Genomic DNA, 17,322 nt, shown 5'->3' with positions numbered 1-17,322 from the left:
CAGCCGCCTGATGTAGCTTTCCCCAACTCTCCCCTAAAATACACACAGGCACAGAAAAAGATTAAAACTCTAAGTCATCCAGTCATTGAAAAAATATTCGTCTGGCAAGCACTGAGTAAACAGTCGCTGCTTTCAAGGAATTTCTGGTCTAGTCACTAAACCAAACTCCGTCTTACTAAGTATTGCTGTGTAACAAACGACCCCAAAACATAGGAACTTAACACAATTTCTTTTCCCACAGTTCCAGTGGGTCAGAGTCCAGGAATGGCTTAGCTGTGTCCCCCAGCTGTAGGTCTCTCACAAAGCCATAGTCCTCTTAAGGCTCAATGAGGAACGACTGACCCACTTCCTCCCTCACTCACAGGGCTGTTGGAGGGATTTGGCTCCTAGTGGCTGTTGGACTAGGGATCCCTCCAGTTCTTGAGACATCAGTTTCTCCACAGAGCATGTCACAACATGGTGGTTTTTGAGGAGTTTATAATAAGACACAACGGAGTAAACCTGGAGACAAGCAGGAGCACTTCCAGATTCCTCACCCATCCCCTACACGCCGCTGAGATTTGAGGCATATCTTAAATGTCTCATGCCTACCCCTCGGCATCTAGACTTTCTTCTTGTCCCTTCCTTCACTGAGTTATCCATTCAAGTAATACCATGGGGCTCTATGTACCAAGAACTATTGTAGGTATTGGTAGTACAGAAGTGAGCGAACAAAACATATTTCCAATTCTTAAAGAGTTTACATTCCCATAGAGAAGACAGATAATAAATAAGAAATGTATAGTATACCAGAGGATGAGAGTTCTAGAAAAAATAAAGCAGAATAAGTGGGGGAGGAAGTGCTAAGAGGTTGTGTGTATGTGTGTGTGTGTGTGTGTGTGTGTGTGTGTTGCAGAAGGTTATAATGTGACAACTGAGCGAAGAAGCAAAGGAAGGTAGAGGTCTTGGGGATAGCAGAATGCTTGGCATGCTCAAGGAACAGCAGCGAAGTCCATGGGGCTGGAGCAACATCAGTGAAACAGGTAAGAGACACAGGGTCAGAGGGTTAGTCAGGTGGTGGAAAGTAACGGAGTTCACCATCCAATACTATGAAAGTCTTCGTAAACCACTTTAAGACCTGGATTTCCTCTGAGATGGGACACAATGGGCAAATTTGGAGAAGAGCAGTAACGTGATCTCTGCAAGGCCGCTCGGTTGCTAGGTTTGAGAAGAAACAGGCAGTGGGGCAAGGTGGAAGCCAAGAGAGCAGTTGCAAAATGACAGAAGTAATCCAGGTGAAAGTGGTAAGAAGTGATTGGAGTCTGGATATATCTTAAAGAACAAAACGGATTTAATAAAAGATTGAATGTGGGATGTGAGAGAAAAGGGGGCATTAAGGACAACTCTCAAGCTTTTGGCCTGAGCAACTAGTGCCATTTATAGGGAAGAGGAGCACTGGAGGGGGAGCAAGATGGAAAGGATTTGGAAATCAAGAATTCTGTTTCAAATACGTTAATTTGAGATGCTTATTAGACATCCAGATGGACATGTCAAGTAGGCAATTGGATAAATTAATCTGGCATTCAGGGGAGTGATTCTGGGCTAGAGATAGAAATCTGGGAGTCATCAGTTTATAGACGGTATTTAGAGCAATAAGACTTGATGAATTCACGAGGAAGTTATGGTAGATAGAAAAGCCATCCGAGAACTGATCCCCAGGGCACTCCCACATTGAGAGGGGGGTGACAGGAAAGCAGCAAAGACTTGGCTAGGTAGGAGGAGAATCAAGAAATAGTGTTGTCAAAAAAAAAAAAAAAATAGTGTTGTCCAGGAAAACAAATGGAGAAAGTATTCCAAGTTTCTGGATCTTCCTTTTGTTTACCTCTGTGTTTTTCATTTTTAAAAAAAGATTTTATTTATTTAATAAATCTCTCTTTGTCAGAGAGAAAGAGAAAATCAGGGGGAGCAGCAGGCCGAGGGAGAAGCAGGCTCCCCACTGAACAGGGAGCCCAAAGTAGGACTCAATCCCAGGACATGAGCCAAAGGCAGACACTTAACCGACTGAGCCACCCAGGCATCCAATCTCTTGTGTTTTCTCTCTTTCTTTCTTTTTTTTAAAGATTTTATTTATTTATTTGACAGAGAGAGATCACAAGTAGGCAGAGAGGCAGGCAGAGAGCAGTTGGGGGGACGGGAGCAGGCTCCCCGCTGAGCAGAGAGCTCGATGTGGGGCTCGATTCCAGGACCCTGGGATCATGACCTGAGCCAAAGGCAGAGGCTTTAACCCACTGAGCCACCCAGGCGCCCCCAATCTCTGTGTTTTTCAAATCCAACTGTAAATAAGAATCACTCTACAAGATTTATGCACAGTACCTTATTTACTTATTTCATGAGAAACCTAAGGATTGTCAAGGTAAATTTTGACTTGGCTTGACCTTAGTGACAGGTGCTGACTGAAGGCTGTAACTGGGTCAGATGGCCCCCCCTGCAGGTCCCGCTCTGCTAGGAGGATTCCCAAGTACAGTAGAAGCACAGGCACTATGTATTGGAGAGTCAAGGGTTAGGAGGTTATTTCATTGAATGTTTTTGGATTATTACAATTCTCAAAACTTTTCATTATAGAGAATACCAGATATGGAAAATCAGCAGAAGAGTATAACAATATAATAACCTCTGGGGTGTTCCTATCACCCAGTTCAACAACGATCAATCCGTGGCCAATCTGGTTTCTTTTATATTCCAGTCTCTACCCCACCCCCAATAACTTTTGAAACAGATTCTCAACATCCTATCATTTCATCCGTAAACATTTTAGCATGTATCAAAAACAGACTTTTTTCACATTAACACAGTTCTTTATCATCCCAGCAGTTAATATAATTTCTTAATACTGTAGGAAATCCTATCAGTGCTCGAATTCTCAATTGTTTGATAAATATCATGACTTTTAAAGACAGTTTGTTTGGGGGCACCCGGGTGGCTCAGTTGGTTAAGCGGCTGCCTTCAGCTCGGGTCATGATTCCAGGGTCCTGGGATCGAGCCCCACATCAGGCTCCCTGCTCAGCAGAGAGCCTGCTTCTCTCTCTCCCCCTCTCCCTGATGCTCTGCTTACTTGTGCTCTCTCTCTAGCTCTCTGTCAAATAAACAAATAAAATATTGAAAATAAAAAGACAGCTTGTTTGACTCAGAATCCAAATAAGGTCTATACATTGGGGATATGTCTTTTTAGACTCTACACCTTCTCCCTTTACCATTATGTGTCCCCTAGGAAATTATATGTTGAGGGGAACAAGTAAGAGTTTCCCTCAGTCTGGATTTTGATGACTGCATCCTCATGTTGCTGGTGGTCAAATGTGTGGCATGTTTCTGATCTTCCAAATTTCCTGTAAAAAGGGAATTGAGTCTAGAGGCTTGACCAGGTTTGTTTGATTTTTTTTTTTTTTTTGGCAAGACTCCTTTTTAGGTGCTGCTGTTTTCTTCCACCAGGAGTCCCTTAATGTCTGTTGGCATCTCTTTCTGAGTCATGTTAGTAGCTGTTGATGATTAAAGCCTAGATCCGTTATTACATTACGAGTAGCAAAATGGTTGTAATTCTATCTTTCCTTCTTCATGTATTGACTGTAATTCTTCTATAAAAAGAAATTCCCTACAATCTGTATTTGGTTTCTCAGTGATATGGTTCATACAGGAAAGGCAACATAAATGCTTGATGTCCTACCTTGATTTAAAATAATGAGTTGGTCCCTAGCACCATCCCACAGAGACCAGTCAGGGCTCGGAGGGGGTGGTAATATTGTGAATGTATGTATTTAATTATGTGATGTGTTTTGGTCCATTGCAGTTATCCTCACTGATGTTCAAATTATCCATCACTGGCATTGAAAGCCCCTTCAGATCAGTTCCTGAATCCCTTTTTTTTTTTTTTGCAGTTTTATGGTTTTATTAACACAAATATGACGTGCACAACCAGCTGTCTATTCATTTTCTTCGCTGCGCAGCCTGGCATTGGGATTGGTGACTCTGATTGCCAGCTGGGCTGTTCTTTCCACAGTAGCTTTGCAGTTCTTGGAGGAGACATTGTGAGCCGTCTCTGCACAGTTGGATTTGTTGCACATCAGCAGCACTTCAAGCTCCTTGACCTTGTGGACTAGGAACTTCCTGAAGCCACTGCGCAACATGTGCTTTGTCTTCTTGTTGCTCCCGTAACCAATGTTGGGCATCAAGATCTGGCCCTTGAATCTTCTGAGCACCCTATGGTCAATGCCTTTGGGTTTCTACCAGTTGTGCTTAATTTTGACATATCAGTCTGACTGGTGCTGGATGAACTTCTTGGTCCTCTTTTTAACAATCTTGGGCTTCACCAAAGGTCTGAGGGCAGCCACGATGCCCAGTAACAGATGGCCACCACCTCTGCAGGCAGCACCAAGGAAGAGAGCGATTCCTGAATCTGTTTGATGCAGAATCTTCACTATCTGGTATGACGACATGTGATGTTCAGGTTTATTTTGTATATTTCCAACTTAGATCTGCAATCACCCTTTTCCCCTAGAAGACTTGGTTACTTTTAATGGAAAAGGAATTGAAGTTGTTAAGTACCATGCGGGGTCACAGAATCAAAGGGCCAGGCAGTAGGTGTTGAAGATGTCACCTTGGTGAGCAAAGCTGTACTAGAGTCCTCTAGAACTCAGAATTTGACTGGGAACCATTCGCACCAACCTCCTCTCAAGCTGTTGATCTAAGAAAAGGATGCTATTATCTCCCAAGCAGAATATAATTGTTTCATTCAATCCAAGTAAGTAAAAAGAGAAAAAAATGGAGCCCATGAAAAACCTGCTACTGAGTAAGAGAAAGGACAGATCCTTTCCTCCCTAATGAACAAGAGGAAGGGACAAATTCCCAAAAATGCAGGCTACTGCAGGATACGAGAAGAAAATATTGGGCAATTGTTTAGCATCCTTGATAGAATGGAAGAAGAGCTGTCTTTCATAAAACATGAGCAGACAGGGGCACCTGGGTGGCTCAGTTGGTTAAGTGATCTGCCTTCGACTCGGGTCATGATCCCAGGGTCCTGCTCAGCGGGAAGCCTGCTTCTCCCTTTCCTCCCTGCTCTTGTGCTCTCTCTCGCTATCTCTGTTGCTATCTCTGTCCCTCTCTCTCAAATACATAAACAAAACCTTAAAAAAAAAATAACAAGAAAACATGAGCAGACAGCCACAGGATGAAAACAAGCGAAGAAAAATAACAAAATAATGAAAAGGGAGATGTAGAAGAGAAAGATTTCTCAGGGAAAATTAAAAACATAAGAGCAAAAACATGAGCAGACTATATGGTATGTAATACTGTAATTTTCACCTAACAGTATATGAGAAACAACTTTCCATGTGTCACTGAAGATTTTTTACAATGCTGTACCTAATGATTGGACTGCATGGCTAACCCAACATATGAGGGGTCATACCTCATTGAATTATCCCCTCATGTTAGAAAATTATGTATGTTCCAGTTGTTTGCCATTTTGAGCAACGTGAAGAGGACACATCTTTGTACGTCTTCTTATGTATTCAGTAACTGTTTAGTGAACATCTAATGATAGGCACAGTGCTAAATGTGAGGGCGCATGGTGGTAAAAAAAGACACATAGTTCCTGTCTTCATGAACCTTGCACTTCAACAGAGAGACAGAACAATTAAGAAATGTCAGCAGGGGCACCTGGATGGCCCAGACGGTTAAGAATTTGCTTTTGGCTCAGGTCATGATCTCCAGGTCCTGGGATCAAGCCCCACATCAGGCTCCCAGCTCAGCAGGGAGTCTACTTCTCCCTCTCCCTCTGTCTCTCCCCTTGCTTGTGCTCTCTCTGTCTCTTTCTTAAATGAAAAAAAAAAAAATCTTAAAAAAAAAAAAAGAAATGTCAAAAGTTTTACAATAAATGGTAGAGAAAGCATATGGTGATAACAAAGCACAAAGCCAGGAAGCCTAAATGACTTTAGATTTTCCGGAGAAAATGACATTGAACCTGAGACCTGAAGAATGAGAGGAGGAAAGCTAAGGAGAGAATTGCAAACAGTATTTCAGAGAAAGAGAACAGCATGTGCAAAGGCGTGAGTTTGAGAAGAGCAAGTCACACTCAAGACAAAAGAAATTCAGTGGCAGGTCACAAAGGGACTTCTCTCTGAAGGACGTTAAGCATGGAAGTGTCATGGTCAATGTTTTTGTGGCAGAAGCAGCACTCTGGAGCACAGTGGACATGGGGTTGTAGGGTTGCGTGACTAGAGGTAGGGAGGCCATTTTGGAGGCTGTTTACTAGGCCAGGCAGGAAAGGGCAATGGGCCAGAAGAGGGGGTTGGCAGTGAGCTCCCAAAGAAGCAAATGGACTTTAGAAAATATTTAGAAGAGGCTGGTCTGTTTGATGTGGGCGTTTAAGGGAGAGGAATTCAAAGCTGGATCCCAGGTTTCTGACCTTAGCAATCAGGTGGTGCCATTTACTAGTAACAGGAGAAAGAAATGGGAGAAATGACAAATTTAGTTGGGCAATGTTGAGTTTGAGGTTCTACAAAATTGCTAAATAGAAATATCCACTCTGCAGTTGGGTATACTAATCTAAGCTCAAGATCTCTCCTGAGACCTGGACTGGAATTCTAGATTTGGGATCCATCAGCATGTGAGTGATAATCAAAGTTTTGGGAGTGCTTATAGGAAGAGTATATAGAGGGAGAAAGAAAATCATGTAGGGCTGACTCCCAAGGAACAGCACCAACATTTAAGGGATGGACAAAGGAAAAAGATACTTAGAAGGGGTAGGCAGAGAGATAGGAAGAAAACCAGGAAACATACAACTTTACAGAAGTCTGTGTCAGGAGGAAGGGTGTGGCTAATAGCACCAAATAGTTCCAAGAGGTTAAGAAAGACAAGGGCTGAAGAGACTCCAGTGGGTGGAGTGACTACCTTCAGGCCAAGACAAGAGCAGAGACAGGTAAGTTGGATGTGGTGGCTAGATTTCACAGGAATGAGTTGTCTGAAGGTGAGGAAGCAGTCGATCTCTCACTTGACTTTTGACCCAATTTGAGAATCACCGTCTTATACTTAAGGCCAGATTAACCCATCTACATTTGTTTTCATACCGGTTTTACTTGGGTTTGCGTCTTTCATTTCGTCTTATGTGTTCTAGTTTTTATGTCCCCTTGCTATTTCCTTCCTTTTTTTTTTTTTTCTGAATACGTCATTGTGTTTACCGTTATCTCATAAGTAAACTTTTAATTCTATTCAGTAGTGGAATGAGAATTTGAACCCAGGCAGAACCCAATGGAACCAGAATTTGAACTCTAGAGTCCAGTCTCAGCCACAGTGTTATACTCCCTCTTTTGTGACCCCCAAACACCCTACTACACGTAGCAAATCAATTTGCCCTTGAAAATCATTATGCCATCAGGGTGATCATTTCACTTCCAGAAATATACCTTAAAGAACTAATCAGAAAATTACTCACATAGGTATTCATTACAACATTACTTATAATGGCGAAAGAAGTGAATGTACATAGATTTTCCTTTTTAAAAAAATAGTATCCATTACCTATTCCTCTCTAGTGCCTGACTTGTCTTTTCGTCTGTGTTCATAGTTTTTGGTCTTATATCTGAATATAAGATATCTGGCAATGAAACAAAGAAACACAATAAGTAACATAATTTTCATTGTCCAATAAAACAAAGAATTCTAACCAATTCTGTGGAGGCAGCTTTTTCTGGGATCTAAGATCGAGCAGGACTGGATTATGCAAATCCTCATGTGAAGGGTGTCAAGGAACATTGAAGACTGTCTGTGACATCGTGATTCATAACAGGAAGTGTCTATTTGGTTTTCACCCCCAATTTCTGGCACAGAGCTGCCCCAATCTGTGAAATTTCCTGAACTATAAGAGAAGGAAGAACGTCTTTTGTTGTAATATTTGGTCTCTGGTCCTCAATTTCTGAAATCACTTCAATGAGAGCTGTGAGGTGAAATGAGCATCTTATTATTCATAACAAGTCCCTCTCAACCACAACCAACTTTATGTTAATGTGGTGACTTCTGGAAAGTACCTCAAGATGGGGGAGCTGGTTACCAAAGGAGCCAACCACAGGATTAGAGCTTTTAGTCCTACCTCCTGACCTCGAGGAGGGGAAAGGGCCTGGAGGGTGAATCGGTCACCAATGGGCAATGATTTAATCAACCATGCCTATGTGACGAAGCCTCCATAAAACCCCAAAACGACAGGGTTCAGAGAGCTTCTGAGTCGGTGAACATGTGGAGATTCAGGGAGAATGGTTCACCCAGAGAGCATGGCAGCTCTGTGGCACCTGCCATATCTTGTCCCATGCGTTTCTTTCTCCTGGCTGCTCCTGAGTTCTATCCTTTCATAAGAGACCAGTAATCCAGGAAATCTAGTGTTTCCATGAGTTCTGTGAGCCAATCCAGCTGATTAATTGATCCCAAGGAAGAATTATTGGAACCTCCAATGTATATAGCATGTCAATCCAAAGCACAGGGGATAGCCTGGGCTTAACCTGGGCTGGTGACTGAAGTGGTGGGATTGGGGGTCCGGTGTGGAGGGAGGCATCCTTGTGGGATGGTGTCAGAACTGAGCTGAATTGTAGCACGCCCAGCTGGTGTTGGAGAACAGCTTACTGGTATGGGGAAACACCTCCCCTACCCTCCACCATCTTGGAATTGATGCTCAGATCTCTTACTATCTTTAAACACTTTACAAAGAAATCGGCTAAACCCATTCACCTGAAAGGCTCTCTGCAGCCTGCCATAAACACACAGGCCGAGAAAGCCGCTCCTCACCGAGAGAAGGTACTTCTGCCGACAGCCGAGAGGTGGGGTGCGGGTATTTTGTCTTCCGGTCATATTTTTGTCTTCCTCTCAAACGTGGAGCTCTACCACCAGCAAGGCCCTTTCAGATCCCCGGCTTCTTCAGCTTTGCCATGAAAGCACCCTCACGTGAACACGAGCTGGGGGTGGGTGAGAAGAGGTTGTAGCCCAAAAAGGCCAGCTGTAAGCTAAAATTTCTTTGAAGATTTGCAATTTATATTTAAAATCCATGTGAATTTTACAGTCTGTTTCATAATGTGTTATACATAAAAATGTGTTTCCCCCTTAAAAGCTCTACCAAAATTGGTGCTCCGGGAAGATGGGCTGTGTTTATCCCCTTTGAGTATTCCTTGCCATGCTCCCTGCCCCCTATTTTAATTTGATGTTGGGCCGGTTCTCCCAGAATCTAGATTAGTAGACCACTTCTTTCCGATATTAGAGGTCCTTAGAACATTGTATATTCTTCTAACCTACAGAGAAGGGGGTCTACGTAAGTTGGGCTTGCTGGGTATTTTCTTTCTAAGTTGACATTTTATTTATTTTTTTTTAAGATTTTATTTATTAATCTGACAGACAGAGGTCACAAGTAGGCAGAGAGGCAGACAGAGAGAGGGAAGGAAGCAGGCTCCCCGCTGAGCAGAGAGCCGGACGTGGGACTCGATCCCAGGACCCTGGGATCATGACCTGAGCCGAAGGCAGAGGCTTTAACCCACTGAGCCACCCAGGGGCCCCAATTTTATTTATTTATTTATTTTTTAAGATGTTACTTATTTAACAGAGAGAGACACAGCAAGGGAGGGAATACAGGCAGGGGGAGTGGGAGAGGGAGAAGCAGGCTCCCCGCTGAGCAGGGAGCCCAATGCGGGGCTAGATCCCAGGACTCTGGGATCATGACCTGAGGGGAAGGCAGATACTTAATGACTGAGCCACCCTGGCACCCTAAGTTGACCTGCTAAAAGAACAAACAAGGAGCTCTAAAGACAGGTTTAGTCCTATGTACTAGTTGTAAATTGTTCTCTACTTTTAAGGGTGGAATGTGTCCACCAAAAAGATACATTGAAGTCCCAAACCCCCCCGCATGTGACCTTATTTGGAAATAGGGTTGCTGCAGATGTAATCAGTTAGGATGAGGTCACGCTGGTGGACGGGGAGCTCTAATCCAATACGACCAGCGTCCTCGTAAGAAAAGACGCCCACACAGGCACACGTACACACGAAGGGAAGACAGCCATGTGAAGTTGGAGGCAGATATAGCACTGATGCTGCTACAAGCCAAGAAAGAGCTGGGGCTCCCAGGAACTGGAAGAGGCAAGGAAGGATCCTCCCCTACAGACTTAAGAGCGAGAACAACCCTGCCAAGACCTTGATTTTGGACTTCCAGCCTCCAAAACTGTGAGAAAATACATTTCTATTGTTCTAAGCCATCCAGTTTGTAGTCCTTTGTTACGGCAGCCCTGGGAAATGAATCCACCAGTTATCCTCAAGTTGTCAATAAGGTTTCACCGAAAGTTCCCCTAGAAAAGAACTGACAATACCCTGTGAATATTTAGGACTTGGCATTCCTATCTAACCAGCAGGGAAAGCCACCGTTCCACACAGATATGAACATTAAGAGTGACCCTATTAGGCAAGAGCCAAAACTTAGGTCTCAGGAAGGATCTTTTACTCTCCAGGGCTCATGATTGACCATGACCCACCCGAAGTCCGGGGAAAGGACGTCTGGGTGGTGGACACTTGGAAGAACTGACCTCTCTAGACTAACAAAGCTCTAACGAGAGGTTGGAAATCTCCAGCTGGGCCCAGGTTCTCTGTGAGAGCAGGCACACTCCGAGAACTTTGCGACTGACCCGTTTTTCCTATAGGCTCTGTCCTGCTCCGTTGCCCTTTCTCTGGCAAGGACTTCTGGGTCTTAAAAGCCTCGGGTTAGCTAAAGCAGCTCTGGAAGGAGGGATATGGCTGTGCAAAATCCTCTAGCTGGATTTAGGACTAGACCAGGCCATCATGTGTGTCTGTGGAAGGATGAGGGCCCAAGATCATTCAGGAAAGATGTGTTGTCCTGAAATGGAGGCCACAGTCTCCATGAGCACGACTCTTCAAGTGCAGCCCATGCGGAGGCCAACAGGCATCTGACAGTTCCAGCTAACAAGGAAGAAGATCCTTCCTCGTGAAAAGATACCTAAGCAGGTACTGTCCACTCTTTCCATGGAAGAACTTCGAAACGGCCTCAGGGGCACAGCTATTCTAAGAAAATATTCCTCTCAATGAACCATCGAAATGAGTAAGCTACAAATTGCATCCCTGCGGAGCTAAAAGACTGAACTGTTGGGTACCCTTTTCAAAGGGTCACTTAAACGGGGGCAACACCAACATCCAAGACTCCACAGGCTGGTCAGTGGAAAGCCCCAACCAGAGGGAAGTTTGGGTGTTTTGCCTCCAGGTCGAGTAGCCGTCTCCTCCAGCTACGCTGCTCCCCCAGTTCTGGCAACTACTCCCTCCCCTGCCATTTCAGGTTTGGGGGTGGTAATGCTGGCCTGAGAGGCTTCACCACCCCCTGCTGGTTTCTGCTAAGAGTGAGCAGGAGGTCAGGCTTCCGGACGGTTCTGTCACAAAAGTCTCCTCAAGGTCTCTTCAGCCTACGTCCTCTTTCCCCCGCTGAGCCTCCGATTGACACGGTCCTCTGATGAGGCAGCCACCGCCTGGAAGGTGACTAGAATAAAACCACAGAGGACTGTGCCTCGTCCTTAAGGCTTCTCCCTGAGAATGGCACTTCTGTCCACTCTTCACAGACCAAAGCAAGTCACAAGGTCCTAGTTACATATTGCTGCATAACACCACCAAAACTTAGTGGAAAACAATACACATTGGTGATCTCACACCATGTCGGGGGGCAGGAATCCGGGAGCAGCTTAGCTGGGTGCTTCTGGGCTCGGGTCTCCCATGAGGCTGCAGTCAAAATGCCAGGGCGCAGGTGTCTAGAGGCTTGACAGGGGCTGGAGGAGCTGAGGTGACTCGCGAACACGCCTGCTTGGTGGCGGCAGAGCCACTGTTCCTCGCCCCATGGGCCTCTCTAAAGTGCGGCTCGAGTGTTCTCATGACATGGCGACCGGCTTCCCCTGGAAGGAGCAAGTCGAGAGAGAACCCAGAAGGAAGCTCCAAAACCTTTTATGACCTAGTCTCGGAAGTCAGATGCCATCACTTCCAGAACATTCTGTTTATTCTAAGTGAGTCATGAACTCCAGCCCATACCTTCTGGGCAAATCTGAGCCCTTCCTTCTGGAGGGGACAGTCCCAAAGAACATATGGATATTTTAAAACCATTATACATGCCTACACCTAACTTCAAAGTCTCCAGTGTGGCCAGGAGATAGAGCACAGACAGTTGGTGAATAATGCCGATGACTAGAGAAGCAGCCTTGGAGATTTTACTGGCAACTTAAGAGTTAAATAAATTCTGGATCCAAGCTTTACTGTTATGTTTATATGAATCTTTGCTACATGAATCTTAGGGTTATGGTATTGAAACCTAATTTGAACCTGATCCAGAAATCCTCTGGAGTGGGGAGGACAGCACAACAACCACGCTTCCTTGACATGACGTCATTCCCAGGCTAATCCCCTCTGGGAAGAAGACCTTCTTCACTTCAGAAAATGAATTCTTCAATGAGGCCCTAGGCAGGAGGAAGGGGGAATCCAGTGTTTCCCACCAGCCTCATTGTCCTGACCTTGGACTTCGCTGGCAGAGGTGGCCAATGTGGCATCCCACCCTACAGAGCTGGTGGGGTCAGAGAGGGACCTCTGGAGACAGTCGCAAGTCAGCTCTGCATTGTGAGCCAGATGGCTGCTTCCATATGACTCTTTGCATTCATTTCTCATTTGTATGTCCTAAGCTTTTGGTAAAACCTGTTCAAGTGGGCGAGTCATGTCTCAGCTATCCAGATCGTGAGAGAAGGGCGATGTATCCACAGTTGGGACGGGGCATCGAGGGGGAAGCTGTGCGTGGGAGGCAGGGGCGTCTGGAGTGAGACTGGGGAGAGCTTAGGCTCCAGCTCCAAGCTGCCCTCCCACTAGCAGGAGAGTCTGCTCTCGTGACTAGACAGAGCCGTTCAGGCTTGTATTTTACGAATGTATCTGGCATTTCCTTACCAGCGGCCACTCCCGATCTGCTTGACTCCACAACCATAGCTGTCCACAAAGTAGCCCAGGAATCTGGGCACCATTGAGATCTTGGCCCATAGGTGCAGACACCCAAGGACGTACCTGTGAGAGATGAGCGCGGTCATTTCTAGACCCAAGACCCAAGGCAGAAAGATGTGGAGAACACCCCCAGGCCAGGGCAAAAAGTCCACAGGGCTGGACACATTTTCTCTATCCCATCGATCTGAAGCCCTGCAGAGAAACAAAAATCCTTTCTACCCTAGAAGACTTCCCCAGGATGTCGATGAACTTTCTGGCGGGCCTCTCTCTTCCCCCAGCAAAGCCAGGCCATAGGACCAAGCACCGTGCACCACACTGGGGCCTGCGGGCTGCAGGGTCGGGGAAGTGTTCCCCACGGCCCTGGAGCTGGGATTTGCCACAGCGCCCCTCATGGATCGCATCTGTGTGAGGAACGAGCATGGTCTGTAACAAAATACACTCATTGTTTGGTCTCCCCCTACCCTTTAGAGTGTAGTCAGTGGGGAAAGCTTTTCCTCTGCTACAGGATGAAAATTCAGCAACCCTCATGATTTTCGTGTGCCCGGTCATAGGTAATAAAATACCTTATGGTCACGTTAGTCGTGAAAGACACCATTCAGGAGTTCTACATTAGTCACTCTTCAGTCTTCTTTTAACAGTCTTCTCCCCTCTCACAGCAGCTGGTGCCACCGCCTCTGGGAAACACTTCTTCTCCAACCCACTCCCGTCACGTCCCCACCTCACAGCGGCTGTTCCCATCACCACCAGAGGAGGGAAAGGGCAAGAGAGGAGGTGAGGGGACTGGTCACAGGCTACTTGGCAGCTCTCCACCCTCGGGGCTGGCATAGCCTTTCTGCTATGGGTGCTCTGATGGGTTGTTCAAAGACTCCCACCCTTAGGACCCTCCTCCCAGAGTTCCTTCGACCCACATGATGCATCGGTATTCTGGGTGGCCACTCGTGAGAGCTTACTTCTCGCTTCCTACTGGGGCCCTATAGACTCGCACCTCTGATCCCGGTTCTGACCCCAAAGCCCTGAACCAGTGCAACTGTCTGTCAGACCCCAGAGAAGGGGGTCAGCTTCCAGGCCCTACGCCCCCTGCAACTCCAGAGGTCCTGTGGTGTGGGCACCGTCTTCAAAGATGGCCATCCATTCCTGTCCTTTGTACACATGCCCACTTGGCTAGCAAGAAGAGGAATCTATTCCCCTACCTGCTTGAATCTGAGCTAGGCTGTGACGGCTTACCCAACAGCGTGTTCCGGAAAGGACCCTGGGACTGGCCTGGGCCCCTCCATAAGAGGACTGGCTGCTCCCCCTTCCTCTCTGTTGGCACCCAGCCTCCATGCTGTGAGAAGCCCAGGGCCACATGGAGAAGAACCAAAGCCTCTGGCCCACAATCCCAGCTGACCTCCCTGCTATCGGTCAGTGCCAACTTGCCAGCCAGATGACTGAGTCACTTTGGAGTGGATCCCGTGCTGAGCAGTCCGACTGTCCACACTGAGCCCGGCCCACATTGGAAAACTATGAATAAATCAATGGTTATCATTTGAAGGCACTGGTTTTTGCAGTGATTTGTTTTACAGCAATAGGCAACTGAGACACCTGGTAAGCTCTCCAGGTAGCCCCGTGGAAGACTTTCCTACTGGGTGGGAGGTGAAGTAGACGGCACCCCCTTCCTTCTCACTTGGGCAGGATGAGGGATTGGGCAGGACAGCAGATCACTCTGAGGAAAGCGCTCTCCCCACACACTAACCCAGTTTCAGACCCTGAGCAGTCTGAGGAGCCCGAGAGATGTAGAACAAGTTCTTCCCATTTCTTTGTAAATTCAAAATGTATAGGAATTCTGCCTCACATTCACATGGATGGGTCCTAGCTTTCACATTAATTCCACAGTTAAAGCTGAGGCCCCAAAGCATGTCCTGTCCAGATTCCAGGGCGCGGGGTCTGGGGCTGCCCAGGACACACACACACTCCTGAGTGTCGGCAGGCTGCTGATTTTGTCAACACTCTCCTCAGCCGGGAAATCGGGCAGAATCTGAGGCCCAAACCAGTTAAAGGCTCTGCCACAGCTGAGGAGGGAGTGGGGGGTCCCAGCCAGGCCTGGCTCTCTTCCTTGTCCCTCCAGGGCCCCAGAGTGACATAAGAAGCTTGGGTTCCATGGAGCACAGTTTGATCACCACCACATAAGGCCACACGCCAGAGGCCTGGTGCAGCTCGAACCTGTCTGCCTCTCAGCTTCTTCCTCTGTCACACGTGCAAGATGACACGACGTAAATCCCAGGTCGTTATGAGAATTTAACGAGACCAAGTAGAAGCCCAGCTGCACTGGACTTCGTAGTCCACAATGGTCCGTTCCCTTTCTCCTTTCATTCTGAGAGAAGAGTCACACTGACTTTCCTCCATGGGCGCGGGGGAGGGTCTGGTGCCACATCATGTCACTGTGTGACACCCTGCAGCTCCTCTTCTAGAGGGTGTCCAGACCACCCTGCGTCCCATCACCTGGGGAGGGCAGTGTCAGTGCAGGCACCCCTCCCCCTCAGGATGAACGCCAGGTGGGGGAAGGCCGGACACACTGCTGCTGGGTAAACAGAGGCCAGGTCAGCACCCCCTCGGCAACCCCCCCCCCCCGCCAGCCAGGGGACTTCTCCTTCACCGCCAGCCCTGTTGGGCGCTTACTGCATCTGAGACAGAGGCAACGTGCTCCACAGGCATTCTCTTGTTTAATCCCCACAAGAACCCCACAGGAAAGATACTCTCGCCCTGTTTCACAGGCTAGAAAACTGATGTGCAGAGACGTGAAGCCAGGAATCTCCAAGTCAAGCTGACTCTCACGGTCACTCAACTCCGAAATGAAAGAAAGGCCTATTCCCAGGCTCCACCTCAGACCAATAGAAGCAGAACTCGGTTCTGTCGGGTCCAAGGCTGCCCACACATCCGGAAGGAAGACAGGGCTGGGACTAGGGCCACGGTAGGTCTCCTTCAGGGGGGATGAACTGCTCTCAAGGCCCAGAGAGGCAGGGCCCTCTCACCAGAGGTGCCGCCGGACCTCCCCCTGGTCCCACCGACCCAAAGCTGGAGCTGGGACACAGACCAGTCTGGGGAAAGCCCACACGCTCAGGCACAAAGCTAGGACGGCCCCAGGAAATCTCAGGGCCAAGCCTCTTACCTCAAACGTAGCTCCGACTCACTTGGAAGGGACTGGCCTCGGCACCATACTGAGACCCCTGGCCTTAAGGGGGAAGGAGGAGCCAGCACCCTGAGCAACAGCCCCCGCCTCCAGATTTCTTCTCCACAGGTCTGTAATGAAGTGCTCCAAGCAGCTGGGATGCCTCACACTTTGACCCCAAGACGTCCAGCCTAGAGTTAATGTTCTCATTGCCCGCCTGCACCCAAGTCCCTGATACCAGGCATCCTAAGCTGCTCCCTGTCTCAACAAAGAAGAGTCTCCTGGGGAGGGGGTCCGGGGTGGAGAGGTCGGGCCTTACCAGGGCCCGACAGGTGTGCCCTCTGGTTTCTGCCGGCTCCGTGTGGACCCTGCCCAACAGCATGGTGGCTTCTGGGTCTGGGCCTTCTGCAACTCCGCACTTCTGTAGCTGCCTGGGAGTGGAGTGGGGGGGAGCCTGCTTTTAAAGTTCCCAGGTTCTCACTGCTCCCTCATTGAGTAATTGTCCTGAGAGCAGTTGCAGACATTTGCACTAATGAGTTAATTTAATTTTATGTGTGCTTTGTTAGGGCCCCAAATTCAATCTACAAATTAATGGCTGCTCACATGCAAATGAGCGGAATTCGCAGTCCCCAGACTTCATGGTTTGGGTTTGGGTTTGGGTTTGGGTTTTTAAACAGCCCCACAGCCCATAAACCTGCACTGGGTATTTCTTTCTAATCCTCAAAAAAGTGTTTCTGATTCATTAAACACCTAATTGCACAACTCTTGAGGAACTCTTAAGGGAAGTTCCTACTAAAAATGAAAACCAGCCTCCCGGGGGCCCCTCGTCACCTCCACCCTCATCCACGGCAATCTCAACCGCCCACACAAGGCTCTGAGGTCCTCTGACTTAACTGACCTGCTCCTGACCTCTGACCCGTGACTCCTGGCCCTTCCCTCTTCCTCGCAATTTCACCATGCTAGCCTAGGCCCCTTACGATTTGGGGAAAGGGTTCTAAGCAGGGTGTCGGGACCTGTGGGCTCGGCACACCGACCAGTGTGATGTGTAGCGGGCAGCCGCTTTCCTCTCTCAGGTTTCAGCTCCCTCGGAACACAGAGCTGTGTTGGAACACAGAGGCCACAGGATGGTAGTTTCTCCAGAAGGCAACAGGCAG

At 47.6% G+C, this 17,322-nt stretch overlaps 1 protein-coding gene across 1 annotated transcript; it reads right to left on the bottom strand.

Moving 5' to 3' along the window:
• Positions 1–3,953: 3,953 nt before the first annotated feature.
• On the bottom strand, positions 3,954–4,466 carry LOC308344720 (large ribosomal subunit protein eL32-like; the record flags this gene model as incomplete). Its single annotated transcript, XM_080806465.1, is given in 3 exon segments — positions 3,954–4,253; positions 4,257–4,280; positions 4,284–4,466. Coding segments are annotated over 3 exon segments (507 nt in total).
• Positions 4,467–17,322: the final 12,856 nt, after the last annotated feature.

The sequence above is a fragment of the Martes martes genome, assembly GCF_963455335.1.
Source record: "Martes martes genome assembly, chromosome: 1".
NCBI lineage: Eukaryota > Metazoa > Chordata > Mammalia > Carnivora > Mustelidae > Martes > Martes martes.
Note: the sequence above shows the minus strand (reverse complement) of the source record. Positions and strands in the feature narration are given on the sequence as shown.